The sequence below is a fragment of the Myxine glutinosa genome, chromosome 1, assembly GCF_964187855.1.
Source record: "Myxine glutinosa chromosome 1, kmMyxGlut1.1, whole genome shotgun sequence".
NCBI lineage: Eukaryota > Metazoa > Chordata > Myxini > Myxiniformes > Myxinidae > Myxine > Myxine glutinosa.
This window is the reverse complement of record NC_136261.1, coordinates 265,521,518-265,536,240: the sequence shown is the minus strand read 5'-3', so window position 1 is coordinate 265,536,240 and position 14,723 is coordinate 265,521,518. Positions and strand designations below refer to the sequence as shown.

The 14,723-nt window shown below is 46.3% G+C and overlaps 1 protein-coding gene across 1 annotated transcript; it reads right to left on the bottom strand.

The window, feature by feature from the left end:
* Positions 1-11,870: 11,870 nt before the first annotated feature.
* LOC137422587 (uncharacterized) lies at positions 11,871-14,208 on the bottom strand. Its single transcript, XM_078770994.1, has 3 exons — positions 13,787-14,208; positions 12,937-13,551; positions 11,871-12,798 (listed from the first exon to the last, which is right to left on the bottom strand). Exons 1-3 carry the CDS (start codon positions 14,153-14,155, stop codon positions 11,950-11,952), a joined length of 1,833 nt encoding a protein of 610 aa, XP_078627120.1. The 5' UTR covers positions 14,156-14,208; the 3' UTR covers positions 11,871-11,949.
* Between the last annotated feature and the right edge of the window lie 515 nt (positions 14,209-14,723).

Below are 14,723 nucleotides of genomic sequence, written 5' to 3'. Positions count from 1 at the left end.
GGTGTGCAGGTGGGTAGACCTGCTGGGTGAGCCACACGACCCAGTCCTGAAATTGTGCAAAGGCACAGGGAGGTGAACCGGGGGAGTGAGACCCCAAATTGGTGAGCACCACGGTATGTTCAATGGGAGTTTGGTTCTTAGAACCACATAGTGTAAAAATGGCCAATGGTTTTGCAGGGAAAGACCCCGGGTCGTGTAAAGTGTATTAAAGTCATTTAGAGGATAGTTAGGATCAAGAATCTCCTCGCACCATCTACATCCACTCACCTGAGGTGACAGAACTCCACACCATGCCATGTTTTTATTATTTTTGTGCAAATGTTTGGAATGTGAGACGCATCATGACGTGGGTGTGACATTGTGCTGATGTTCCATCTCTCCCTCCTTATGAGGATTGATGATGAATTGGTGATGGCAAATTTTGGATAAGTGGGATTGTGACGAATTTGGTATAGGGGAGATATGGGGAAGACGTGACGGTAGTGACGAATTGGTAAGTGTGTAGATTTTTTGTGTATATATGGGGTAAGGGCAAGGGTGGAGTAGGTAACAGAGGGGGTGACGTATGGTAGGGGCGAGCTTTTCTCTGCTCAGTCTCCAGACGCACCTCACTCTGCATTGCCTTCGTTGATGTGTACCCTTGTGACCTTAACCCTCACTCACCTGTCTTCTCTGTCTTCCTTCCCCAACCTGAGGATCGTGCTCTCTGGGCACTGAGGGGAGCGTGCGGGGGGCCGCGTTGGTGTGCCCGAATCCCCGCAACCGGCTGCCTGCATCCACGCACCACTTATGGACCACATGTCTGTGGCTGAGCACCACTCATGGACCCCACGGGTTGGGGCATGGCCCCTCTGCTGGGACCGGCCACGATGGCCCAAGATCTTGCTTGGGGACCCGGTGAGGTGGCACCAAGCCCACAGGTGAACCACCCATAGTCGGCCCCTGTGGGCCATAAATAAAAACAGTGGACACGGTTGTGCTTTTGTTTTATTATCCACCAAATAGGCCGCAACCAAGAAGAACATGAAGAATGACAACATCTGGAAGAACATTGGCCAGCAGAGGGAGCCGAAGAGCAAGACCACCAACAGTGTGTTTGTTTTATGGAACTATGGTGACTGTGCACTCCGGTGCATTTTGCTGAGTGGTGCTTTGATGATTATTGGTGGTGGTGCATCGATGCAGCGCAGGCTGTCTCCTCCCCTCCCACAGGATTCTTTGTGTTCCCAAAAGAAAAATCACAGGTCCTGGGTTAGTTTTGTAAATAATCAAAGTAACGTCACTTGTAAATAATGCTCCCCACCGTTCATGTTTAGTTTGAGAACCATTCCGCAATTCAGTTATCCTGTGGGCGTGAATCTATTAGGCAGGGTGCAATGCAGCAGAGGGACATACTTATTTGTGTTTTAAAACTGTCGCACTCAGGGTCAGGTTAATTGTAGAGGGAATTACACCTACGTGCCACACTAAGTTAAAGTTTTATAGGCCAGGAACGTGCCTGGAGGATGAGGGTGCCGTGTTGCGGATTTGAGAATCCGTGCACTGTGTGTAATTCATTGTTGTAAATATCACCCTCTGTCAATCTATATAATAATAGCGTAAGGACTCTACTTTGTTATCCCTTCTACGCCACACCCAGTGACCCGATGCCCACGGCACTAATTGATTTACGATCTACGAACCACGCTCTTTGTTTATCACGTACAGCCATACTCGAAAAATCTGAATTAGCCGACGTTGGGGCCCAAAAGCATCCGATTAACTGCCGATGGACGCCATCTTACGACGCCATCGTATTGGTGTCTGCTGGGCGAAGTCGAAGCAAGCCGTCCGCTGATTGGACAGTCGAAGGCGACAGCAAGCCGTGCACTGAGTGGACAATCCCAGAGTGGTGCTATGCCGATTCCTATTATGAATCCATTCATTTTTCAAAAGTATATCGTAGCGTTGTCATTTAAGTAGATTGCAATAAATACGTTGTTCATATACGCACTCTTCATTCTCATCTTTCTTCCTAACTCTTACTCAGACAAGCAAATCCCCTATGCCATCCATCATGGTACACTCTATCCATACACCACATACTCCCTTCCGTAAATGTTCCACGGGTTTCGGCTAGTTGTAATGATTCTTGTAAATACCTCCATCAATTTGTGTAAAGATCAAAGGTCGTCCCCTTCGTTAATCCATCGCATGCACGTAGAAAATCATATACCCTTCTAAATAGTTATTTCCTTATTACGTGTTCCAGTTTAAGGCTCTGTTGCCCATTAGTTGACACTGCACTGCACCGAATCGAATAAGATAGGATCCCTCCGACACCCCCATGGCCTCCTAAAAAGCGCCAGTACGGCGGCGTTCGCCACTACTGCTTTGGGCGGTTTTCTGCGGTGTTCGCCACCATTGCATTGGGCTGTTTTCTTCACCCCAAAACTCCATTACGCACGCGGTCAACTCGGGGGAGAAGGGCGTGGCCGGCCCATCGTCTTCAGAAGGTGGAGCCAGGAAAGCCCCGAACGACCAACCACAAATCAGTGGGTATGGCTTGGTAGGGCGGGTCATATAACCCACGGCGCGACGCCCCCCACCTCAGATGATTGAGGGAGAGAGATTCGTAAGGGGCCAGACGAGAGAGAGGGAGGACGAATTGCAAGTTCTGTTGAGGTCGAGTGGAGCGAGCAGGGGCGAGCGGCAGAAAGAGGGCCACGGGGATTGCCCGGCCGAGAATTGCGTATGCAACATCCCAACTTTCCCCTGCTATATAATTGTCCGGTCGCATCCAACGACACACGGAGCTGTTTGCCTGGCTTTCGCCTCGACCCCAAAAGCATGGATCGGAGCGCGCGCTGGGAGCCGGACCTCGACGCCTACCATCTGCTTGGCCCTTTCTCTGCCTTCCCATGCCATCGATCCCTGGCATCCATCTACCCCCAGTCGTGTGAGTCTGCTCGTCGTCTGTCCTCTGTGTTGTCTGGGGTATAAGTTAAGCCTGTGTAGATAAGCTAGAAATTGCTCTGTGTCCTTCTGCTCCTTCCATTTCCCTGTAAATTACATTTCTTTTCTTCCCTGCTTTGGTTGTGTGTAAATAATTAATAAATCCCTGTGTTCTTTCTTTACCCCTTTTGCTTCTTCACATTTGGTCGCTTTAGAGGTTTCCACATTGAGTACCTGTGGCACGATTTGGCCAACGTTCAGGATCGGGTTTAGTATTGCTAATGGTTCGAGCCACGGGCTGCTAATCCGCTCGGCAAAATAACATCTTGTCCGTGGTCTCAAGCGGAGCTACCCCCCCCCCCCCCCCCATGCCTTGTGGAGCGGGGTAGCTTCAGGAGCGGAGACGGCCAGTGAAAATAAAAGGGGGATTAACCCCCCACCCTCCCCCGCTAAGGGGGAGCGCCGTACTCCGTTTCCGCAACAATACATATATATGTATAGTTGCGGATATGTATAGTTGCGGAAATATATATATGTATATATATACTGTATATATATATATATATATATATATATATATATATATATATATATATATATATATATATATATATATATATATATATATATATATATATATATATATATGTGTGTGTAGTTGCGGATATATGTATAGTTGCAACTATATATATAACTATATATATATATAGTTGCGGATCTCGAATTCGTCGACGTAGTGAGGGGGGGTTAAGCCCTGCTCCCCTCGAACTCCGAGTCCACGAGGCCACCACCCACACTATACTCGTTTGAACAAGGTTCCCCTTGTTCGTATACGAGTCCGTATGGAGGCACCTCAATATAGGAATTAGTTTACCGTACATTCATTTCTTTCATTGCCTGCATTATTTTCATGAAATTCATTATTTATTGCATTTTCAATTCATGGTGTTCTGTCTTGTTACTTGCAAAATTGAAGATTTTTCAAGTATATTGGTCAGTTGCGTTTGTGGTTCTGTCTGTTTGTCTGGCTCTTTGCTTGTCTGTTTGTTGGTTGGTGTTGGCTTAGCGGCTAGGGTGCCAGCTTAGGATTTACCTAGCATCCTGGGTTCGAATCCCGGTCGATCGCTGAATTAACGCCAGGCAGGTTGACTCAGCCTGTCATCCTTCTGAGGTCGGCTAATTGAGTACCAGTTTACTGGTAATTCCCTGTTTGTCGTAAAAAGGCGACAAACAGGGTTGGCGGCAGGAAGGGCATCGGGCCGCAAAACATTGCCTCAAAAAGGGAACCAACAAAAAACAACAACAACCACGGTGCCCGAAAAAGAAGGGAACCAACAAAAAACAACAACAACCACGGTGCCCGAAAAAGGCCAACCCCTGCTTTGCGGGGAAAAATGGCCTCTAAAGGTGGGTTTTATTACCTTCGCAAAAGCGGAAGGTTATGTTTTGATCGCTGTGTATTTATTTGTATGTCTGTGTGTGTGTGTGTGTGTATGTTATTCGCATAACTCAAAAAGTATTCAACCGAATTGCATGAAATTTGGTGGGATGATTGGTTATTATACGGGACACATTTGATTAGATTTTGGGAGCAATCGGGTCAAAGGTCAAGGTCAAGGTCACGAAAAGGTCAAAATCGTATTTTTACCATAGCGCGGTCAATTTTTATCCAATTGGCATGCAACTAATGCCAAAATGTTCAGAATTCAATGCCCGATCTTGTGATATACGACATGACCCAGTGAAGACATTACCCTTGTTAGCGGTTGGGGGTCAAAGGTCAGGGGGGTCACGACCTTGCAAAATGTGCGTTTTTTGTCATAACTCGGTCAATTCTTATCCGATTTGCATGAAATCAGCACCAAACTGTTCACTGTTCTGTTCCCTACACTCCCATGCCAAGTACAGAACAGTAGCTGCGGCGAAGGTATGCGCTCTACCGAGTGCCCGTTCTAGTTTTCTTTTTCTTTTTGTCTGTTTGTCTGTTTGTCACTGGCCTACAGGTCACAATTCTAAACCGATCGTCACGAAACTTTACCAAGTTGTATAGGTCTTCCCAATTGAGAAGCCTATTGATTTCGAGGTCAAAGGTCAAAGGTCATCTGGAGGTCAAATTTCTAAAATCGCCATTTTTAATCCGATTGACTTCAAAATTGAACAGCATTTGCATATCGAGTCACTAAATTGGGAATCATACTATGTTTGAGGTCAAAAGGTCAAAGGTCAACTCAAGGTCAAATTTTAAAAATCATCAATTTAAATCTAAAAAGCCGTCAATTCTCAACCGATTGAGTTGAAAATTGAACAGCATTTGCATATCGAGTCACTAAATTGGGAAACATACTATTTTTAAGGTCAAAACGTCAAAGGTCAACTCAAGGTCAAACTTCCAAAATCATCACTTTTCATCTAAAAACTGTCAATTTTCATCCGTTTGACTTGAAAATTGAACAGCATTTGCACATTGTCACTAAATAGGGAAACCAACTATTTTTAAGGTCAAAAGGTCAAAGGTCAACTCAAGGTCAACCTTCCAAAATCATCATTTTTCATATGAAAAATCGTCACTTTTCTTCCTAATGACCCGAACTTTGATCAAGATTGTCAATTTTAATCTTGATGAAATGGACAATTTGCTGTATCAATGGGAAAATTTTTATTGGGGAGGGGGGTGCGGATTTTGCAAGTATCGTGCTCTGCATGACGTCTTCTTGTTTACTTGTTCGTGGTTTCAGAAAACCCTCGTCGCGTCCATCCATACAGGTAAGCCCCTGCTACCTTCCACCCCCACGTGTGCTAAAGAGATGACACCGCCATAGTTTGGGTATACGCCTCGGAGTTAAAGCTCAGTCGGCCATCCGTCACTGGGGATCTTAACCCCGGGGACACGACAATATATATATATATATATATATATATATATATATATATATATATATATATATATATATATATATATATATATATATTGAAATTAAGAGGGTGAATAGAAGGAGAATAGATGAACTGAGGGAGGAGATTGGTGTGCACATGAACATGATGGAAAAATTGGTAAAAAGCTGGCTGAAAAACCTGGACCCCTGGTGCAGATGGAGGAAGAGACAGTGACAAAGAGAGTGGGTCAGTTGAGAGAGCAAGGAATGAGGAAAAGAGGTAGACCACGGTTGAGACGAGTAGATTACGTGACAAGCGATATCAATAAGGTACAATCGGACCTCGCTCCTTATAAATGGCAGAGAAGAAGAAGAATATATATGCCATTTCGCCCATCAATGCCGTGTTGCACTTCTGGTATATACAGACTTGGCATTTAATATGGAATTTTTTTTTTTTCTTGACTTGGGTTTACTTTCTTAACTCAGTAAATCAATCTGGTGAGTTTCTTTTACACTTTGGTGATTTATTTGTTAAAAGAACCATGTCACTGATTGTCTGTCGCAGCAAGAAGTCAACAACAGGATTATATCACAGGTGGCATGGCAAAATGTACGGCAAGGTGCATTTGATGATTGGCTTCACAGTCGGGTATACAAGCTGTTGCGTTCTGTATTAATGGAAAACAACTGCTGCACGTCTCCAAAAGTTATTGCCGCTTCTTCTGGAGATGGTCCGTCAACTCAACAATGCTGTTTGTCATGGAGTGGTGGCTTTACGAAATTATGGCATGAAACAGCGTGCTATTGCTCAGCAGTATGGCATCACTCAAGGTCAGGTGTCAAAGATCCTGAAACGAAATGCTCAGAGGGGTGTCCCTACTCCAATACTGAGGCCAGGACGTCCCCGCAGAACCACAAGGAGGGATGATCGCCAGCTGCACCGGTTAGTCCGCAATGGCCGTACCAAGTCAGCTAATCGGCTTAGGTCTGAGTGGCAGCAACTGACAAATGTGCCTGTATCCAGAAGGCTAGTCAACCAACGACTGGTTCAAGCAGGCTATCGTGCCAGGCATCCCCTGAGAAAGCCACGCCTGACCAGACAACACCGCCACGTCCGAGTGGACACCGCCACCAAGATGGCCACGTCCGAGTGCGCAGGCAAGTGCATGAAGCCCACAACAAAGATTGTATAGTGCCAAGAGTCCAAGCTGGAGGTGGTGGGGTGACTGTTTAGGCTGCTTTTCATGCAGGGGGCAAAACTGACCTGGTTGTTCTGAATGGAAACCTGAACCAGTTCAAGTACAGGGCCATTCTGGGAGAAACACTGCTTCCATTTGCTCGTGCAGCCTTTCGAGGAAACTTTGTCTTCCAAGATGACAATGCACGGCCTCATCATGCTCGAATGATCCAACACTTTCTTGCTGACCGTGGTGTAGAGCATATGGAGTGGCCTGCCATGTCCCCAGATATGAATCCGATAGAGAACTTGTGGGCAGAAGTAACGCGTCAAATCGACCACTTGGACCAGCAGCCGACCTCTGTGCGTGAATTGCAGCAGGCTATTGTCACTGCATGGCAAGCGATTCCTGTCCAAAACTTGGCAAATCTCGTGAACAGCATGCCTCAACGTGTACGTGCTCTCCTGCATGCTCGTGGGGGTTACACGAAGTACTGAACTGTAATTTTACTGTCCGTAATCCCAGTCGTAAATTAACTTTTGTTTTTGTTAAAAAAAATTTGGGCTAATGTGCAAAATAAAGAGATACTTCTATAAAACGTACAGAAGTTTAACACAGTACTGTCCATGAATTGAGTTCGATATTAGTTCACATCACTTTCAAGGATCAATTTATTTGTTTCGAAATGTCAAATGTGTTTTTTGTTTCTTTTAACGGTCACATTAACAAAATGTAGAATAATTTCAACATAATTCCAATGAACTTTTGGTTCTAAGACATCTTGAAAAGTAAGTTCACCCCCACAAAAAAAATATTCCATATTAAATGCCAAGTCTGTATATTGTTGCGGTTCTCTCGCCGGCCTCCTTCCCCTTATCAAGCGAGATTAAACTCCTCGTCTTTCCTGGCCTGGCGGAACCGAGACTTATTACGTCCTTTCCGGGCGAGCGCAAAATAGGGTTCCGGGAACAAATTCTCGCTCGTACCTAAGTACTCACGCCGCCACGGAAACGAGGTAGCAACCCTCGCACGAACCACCTGTGATGGTAGTGCGCCGAGCGGTTTGCGTACACGTGATCCGCGCAGTCTCAATTAATGGAACCCGATTGGAGCTATCTTATTCGTGCCACACTTGGTCAAAGGGAGAAATCACGGGAACGACCGAATCAAGAAGAAGGAAGAACAGGTGGGTTTAATGATTCCCACACGTATTTACAGTTCAGGACGAAGAGACACAGAGAAATCCTTATACAGTCTTACTTATCCCTGGACAACGGGCCCATCTCTCTCACACTCACACAGGGAATTGCAGATGTCGATGTTCACCAACGCGCCGATGTGGCCGTCCAGGATCGCCCCGTCCGGCTCTCCGTGGTCCACATGCGTCCAGCGAAGATGGTGATCGGCGAAGACAGGGACTCGTAGCGCGTCTCTCGAACAAAGGCGATATATCAGGCGGAACAGCCAGCGGGGACTTTTACGGCAAAGGGCGGACTTTTACGGCAAAGGGCGGTTACTCAGCCATTCTCATGCAAGTGCGGCAAGGAGCATCAAGCTCATCAAGCACCGCGCGTTCTGGTTGTAAGTTCACTTTAATCTCTTTCTCTCTCCCAGCAAGTCCTTTGGGTTCTCCAGCGCTAGTCCTCCGCTTCAGTCCGGTTTGCCGCAAGTCCTGTCGAGGGCTTAGCGCAGCGGGTTATATAGGAACGCCCTGCGAACCTTCTGGAACTCACCAGACTCTTCTCACCACGCCCTCTGACGCCACCACCTCTGAGCTCTGATTGGCGGCTCATGCTTACCGTCATCGCCTCTGCCACTCTGCCTCGACTCCGCCCCGACCCTCCTACGCCTCACTCATGTTAACTCACCCAAAATGAACCAACGTTAACAAACTGTATTGAGGTTACGGATGTAGGATGATCGGTGGCAGTAGGGCCTGTTTTCCTGGCTTTATACAACGCATAACTAACACTGGAAAGGGCCTATTCTCACACATACTAAGAAATAACTATACTACAAATGAGGCTACATGTTGCTTGTGTGACTATCTATGGGGGGCAAACTTTAACCTTTATTAGGCTCACTTTACAAACCTCAAAACCGTAGCAATGCCCCCTCCCTCGTCAGACTTGTCCCCGAGTTGAACCTCCACAAGTGGGAACGACCGGTTTTGAGCAAGAGTTGGGACTAAACTTATAATTATATGTGACACTTAGATGTGGTTCCCCCTAACATTTACTCTAACCTGTGTATGCGACAGTTTTACAACACTAGATATGTCCCACCTACTGCATTGTGTAACTAACTAACAGACTCACACCCACAGTTCACCGAATTGCGGAATTATCTTCAAACTACACATAAAGCCAGTGGGCAGCATCTATTATTTACAAGCACAAAACCTACTTATTTACAGTTCTATAACCCAGGACCTGTTCTTTGTGGAAAGAAGATTGGAGGGGAGAGAAAGCACATCATAGCACCAATACACAAAACACATTTCAAAAAGTTCACATTTGCTGCTAATGTCTGGTATCTTCTGTCTTCCTGCATCTTCTTGCTTCCTGCATGTCGCATCTTCTGTGTACAATAAAGCTTAGTTCTTCTTTCCGAGCACACCAAGAATAAAATGTACAAAAACCCGTGTTCGTATTTATTTGCCAGCAGGGCCAACCCTATGTGGTCCAACTGCGTGACATTGATGACACTCAAAACCAGTGGTCCGAAGATGCAACGTAAGTTTGCAGCAAAGTGTAAGGCCACCAAACGTGTGGTCCATAATGTGTAATGTGATGATGTGCAGCAAAGTGTCTGTGGCAGCAAATGCTGTACACGTGCAGCGAAGTTATAATAAAGAATACGGCAGCAAAGTGCCGCGCAGTTCATCTGCACAGGTGTAGCAAAATGCAGCAGCAATGTGCAGCTGCACATGAGCAGCAATGTGCAGCTGCACATTTCGATGTTGCTGCACAGCTCCTCCTCCAAAGTGGGTCCATGGGTGGGGAGGAGAGACAAAGCATAGTCAGCAAACGGAAAGGGCGCAAAGGTACACCAAAACACAACGTAATGCAGCATGAGGGGCGTGGGAGAGCGAGCAGAGCAAGCTCGTCCATAACCGTCCGTGCCCCCCCAACGTCAGCTTACACTACCCTTGCCCTTCCCTGTATTTACAATTTTGTCACTACGTCCTGTCTCCCATATCCCCTCTACTCCAAATTCGTCTTCCAATCCCTCCCAGGAAGGAAGAGATGGAACCAACACATTGTCTCATTACGTCGAGATGCGCCTTACTCACTCAAATCGGTCACTTGGTGCTGGTGCGGAGCTTTGTCATCCTCGGTGAATGGATGTGGATGGCACGAAGGGAATTTCTCTCATCCTAACTACTCTAGTTGACATTAACTCACTTACACTACCAGGGGTCATGCCCTTGCCAATCGGCCTCTTTACACTATGTGGTTCTAAAAACCTGATTCCCATTGACCACTCTGCGGTGCTCTTCCGAATTTGGGTCTCACTCCCCAATTTTTCACACTGTGCCTTTGCACAATTTCGGGGCTGGGTCGTGTGGCTCCACTAGCAGGTCCAACTACCTGCGCCACTGAAGTCGCCACCCGAGCTTACCTTGCTCCTTGCGACTACCTAAATTTGGGAAGGAACTTGACCAGGGAACTTAGTGATATACCCACCACTAATTGCAATTTTATTTTTTTATTTTTTTGTATACAAGATCGAGGCTCGTGAAAGAGCTAACATTAATCACACAAAAAGACAAACCGACACACAAAACACAAAAAACAAGGGGAGCGGCAGACAAGATGGGGAGAGAGGGGGAAGGACACAAAAGAGAGGGGGAAGAGGGGGAAGGACACAAACACAACATTTGAGAGCAGGGACATCGGGAGGACTTGGGGGGAGGTGGGAGAGGAATAAAACATATGAACACTGCAAGGACTCTGGGGTGAATTACCGGGGGTAGAAAAGATCAAGGTTTTCGATGGGGCAAGATAAGAGATGGTGGTGAACAGCTGTTTTAAAGACCTGGAGGGAGGAGTGGGATTGAAGGGAGTGGGGGAGTTTGTTCCAGAGGCGGGAGAAAAGGGGAATGAAAGAGTGTAGGTGAGCAGCGAGCCTAGACTTTGGCAGTTTAACCATAAGAGGGTTGCAGGCAGATCTTGTGCGACCTGAAGGAATATTGGGGGGACAGAGCACAGAGAGAGCTGGGGGAGCAAGGCCGGAGAGGAGTCGGTAGAAGACAGAAAGACCACCAACCTGCCTGCGGTGAGTGAGTGAAAGGCCCTCGGTGTTGACTACATCGCAGGAGATTCCAATGATTCTGAAAGCTTTGGCCTCAACAGCGTGAAGCCGAGCAAGGTGTGAGGCAGGAGCACCAGCCCAGAGGGAAGAACAGTATTCCATTGAGCTGCGGATGAAAGCCTTGTATGTGGTGAGGAGCTCATAGTCTAGTAGGAAGACTAGGTCCCCCTGCACCCCCCGGAGATATACTTCTAATCAGTGTTTCTAGATTGGAAAAAATGTGTAGAAAATGACTAGCTATGGCCCCAAGCTGAAAAAATGTCCCACATACCATTTTTATGCAAATTACTGCTGCCATTATCAAAAAAACGATTTTTGACATATCTCAGCCAATATTGCAGATAATTGAAAAATGAAGGTGTCTAGACCCATGTTTTGAAGGGCATAGATCATGATAGAACTATTCATAACATGATTACATGTGTCTATGGTATACTAGTATGCTAATTAGTGCTTTATTTACAAAATAATCACAGTTTTACGAAATAATAGACTCATATTAAGGTCCGTCTACACAGACGTTAACACAAAGTTTTATTTTTCTAAATATTACAATTGTCAAAATAGTCCTAGCACTCAATGTGACCACTCTTCTCTTGCTTGTTTTAGATAAACATCATTAGCATTAGTGATTCTACACTGAGTCAGTCATCATCATTTTCATCGAAATCGTCAGAGTCAAACTCTTCTTCTCCTTCCTCTTCCTCCTCCTCTTCGTGCTCTCCTGTGTTCAGAAGATCCACCAGTGAGGTTGGTAGGATGGGACCACTGGACCACATTGGTTTCAACAGTCCTTCATCAGTCCTTATCCATCCTTGCTCCTCATAAGGTTTTGGCTTTTCGATGATAGGTTGATCGGCTCTTTTGTACAATGCTACGCGGTGGTTCACACGCTGGATGTGCGGCTTCAGGGCAGACTGGCATGGAGGAAGGCGAGCCAGATCAACCTTGGACTTGGATGTGAGGGTCTTGTCCTCTCCCACCATTTTTCGTAGCAGCTTGGCACGGACAATGTCCACTGATGACTCGCGACTCTGGCCGTACATCACACAGGTGAATTTTTCTAACTGCCTCTCCACCTCAGGGTTGGCATCCCAGTTGTCACCCAGTTCACCGAATGCCCTGTGAAACCTGGGATTCTTCTCCAGCTTTTTCAAGGGCCCGACTTTTCCCTTCCCTTTGAAGGCACTGGTGCAGTCTTCTCCGCTGAACACATAGTACCCCAGGAGAGTGGCACAGTAGTCCTCTCCCAGGGATTCTGCCAGCTCAGAGACGTTGACAAGTTGGCGATGCTTCCCTGACCCTGTATCCAGGTACACCGTCAGCTTGATGTTGTGGGCATGGTGGAGCAGGATCAGGAGGATGTCTGTGTCCGGTGTTCTGACTACAGCGTTCTTGTATCCGATGGTAGCAGCATGATGGAGGTACAGAACCACCCTGGTATCAGTCTCTTCCTGGTTGCTGTAGATCGTGGGGAGTTCACGTACCTCGACCTGAAACACAAAAAGGCACCGCATTTCAATCACCAGTCACTGCCAGTTTCAGATCTAGACAAACATCACAGGTAATCACCTTTTTTTCAGGAAAAATTACAAATTGAATCGCCATTCACGAAGGGCTTTCAATTTTACCTTGCCATTCGTTGAGGCAAGTTGGTGGGCCTTCCCCTCCACGATCAGCACAGCCATCTCTGTTCTCTCCAGCCTGGTAGCTGCCTCTTGTCCACTCCACACTTTCAGAAGAAGCTGGCACATCTGCTTTTTGTTGTCGTCATTTGCAAGGAACATTTTGAAGTCATATGGCTTCCTGGTTGCTGGTCCAGCCAGAATGATCTTCTCTGAGCTGCCCCGCCTCAGCCTTTCCTGCGCTTTGATTGACTCAGGATGGTAACTGTCAGTGGAGAACAGAAAGTGCTGCTTGGCCACCATCTGATCAAGCACCTGCAAGCATATCTCACCACATGTTGGGGGAAGGTTGGCAAGGGTATGCAGCAGCGCCATTCCATCCTGGATGAACAGGGCATCCTTGGGGTATTGCAGATCTTGTGGTGTGGTGTCCTCTAAAAGGTAGTGCAGAATGGAGGCTTTGTTGGTTTTGCAGAAGAACCCATCTGGTGTCCCAAGGCTAGGAGGCACTGGCATCAGGCAGTACTTCATGAGTTCTCCCAGGTCTAATGGCTCATCTTGACTCTGAGACTTGACAAGGAGCAGGAATGCAAGGTTGCTTTGCTCCTGATACTGGATGACCTGGAATGATAAATGGTGATTGGTTGATATGTACTACAGGAAGGACTACAGGTGAAAATTATTCATGTGCTATAAATTGGCATATTTACAATCTTTACATTGTTCATTGATGTGCACTGTCTTTAATAAACAAATTTGGAGTTCAATCTTGTATCTCAATATAGCATGTACAGGACGCCATTTAAAAATACAACATAAAATACAAAAGCACTTGGGTATTGGATTACATCCTTACCTTGCCCTGTGAGGATGTTAGTGTGATCTTCTTGTTACTAGCCTCCATGGTCTTGAGTTTCTTTCTCTTGATTGGGTTGAAGAAGCTCTCAGGTTCTCCGCTTTCCAGGCGCCTGATGAAGTCAGCTTTCGCAGCTTTCCCCACAGCTTCTGCTTGTAACACATCCATCTCAACATCCATGGGGACGGGAGCACCAGAGGCCAGGCAGTAGAGTTTGTCCTTATCAATGATGGTGAACGGATTGGTGAAGTTCTTGATAGTAGTTAGGGTTCGCTGAACGGCCTCCTCGCCTTTTCTGATCTCTGCCTTCTCTAGTTCACGATGTCTCCCTGCTCTTGGGCAGTCTGGGTCATCGATGAGATCCACCATCTCAAGGGTCTTTTCATAGAACTGTGCCCGTGCTGTGGTTGTTCGGCACCATCTCTGGTATGCCCCAAACTGACTGTACAGGCCAGCAAAGCCACCTGAAAAGTGAACATATTTTAATTGCATAACCCAATCATTAAAAGGGAAATGTTTTGTAAGAGCAGTTTACATCATATAAAGCTGGTTTCTACAGTTTCAAATGTATAATGTACTGAAAGAAAATGATGTACCTGATGATTTAGCAAAGCGCATGAACGTTTCTTCCATTGTCTTGTCGACAGCACTGAGTGCCCCTGGTATCATCGAGCGAGCCACTGCGATTGCACCCATAGTAAGCAGGTCCTTGGCCCCTGGGTGCGTGCTTTCCAGATTTGTCAGGTGGACTTCCAGCCAAGTCAGATATCTGTAAAGTACAGAGAGGGAAATACTGTAGACATTTATTGGAATAGCTCCTCTCATAATACATGAACCCAAGTATCAATTAAAATCTACTCAGTGATGGTTATACATTTTACCATGTATGCTACACAAACCTGGAGTAGTTGTGTCCGTCAAAGGCGAAGAAGATATC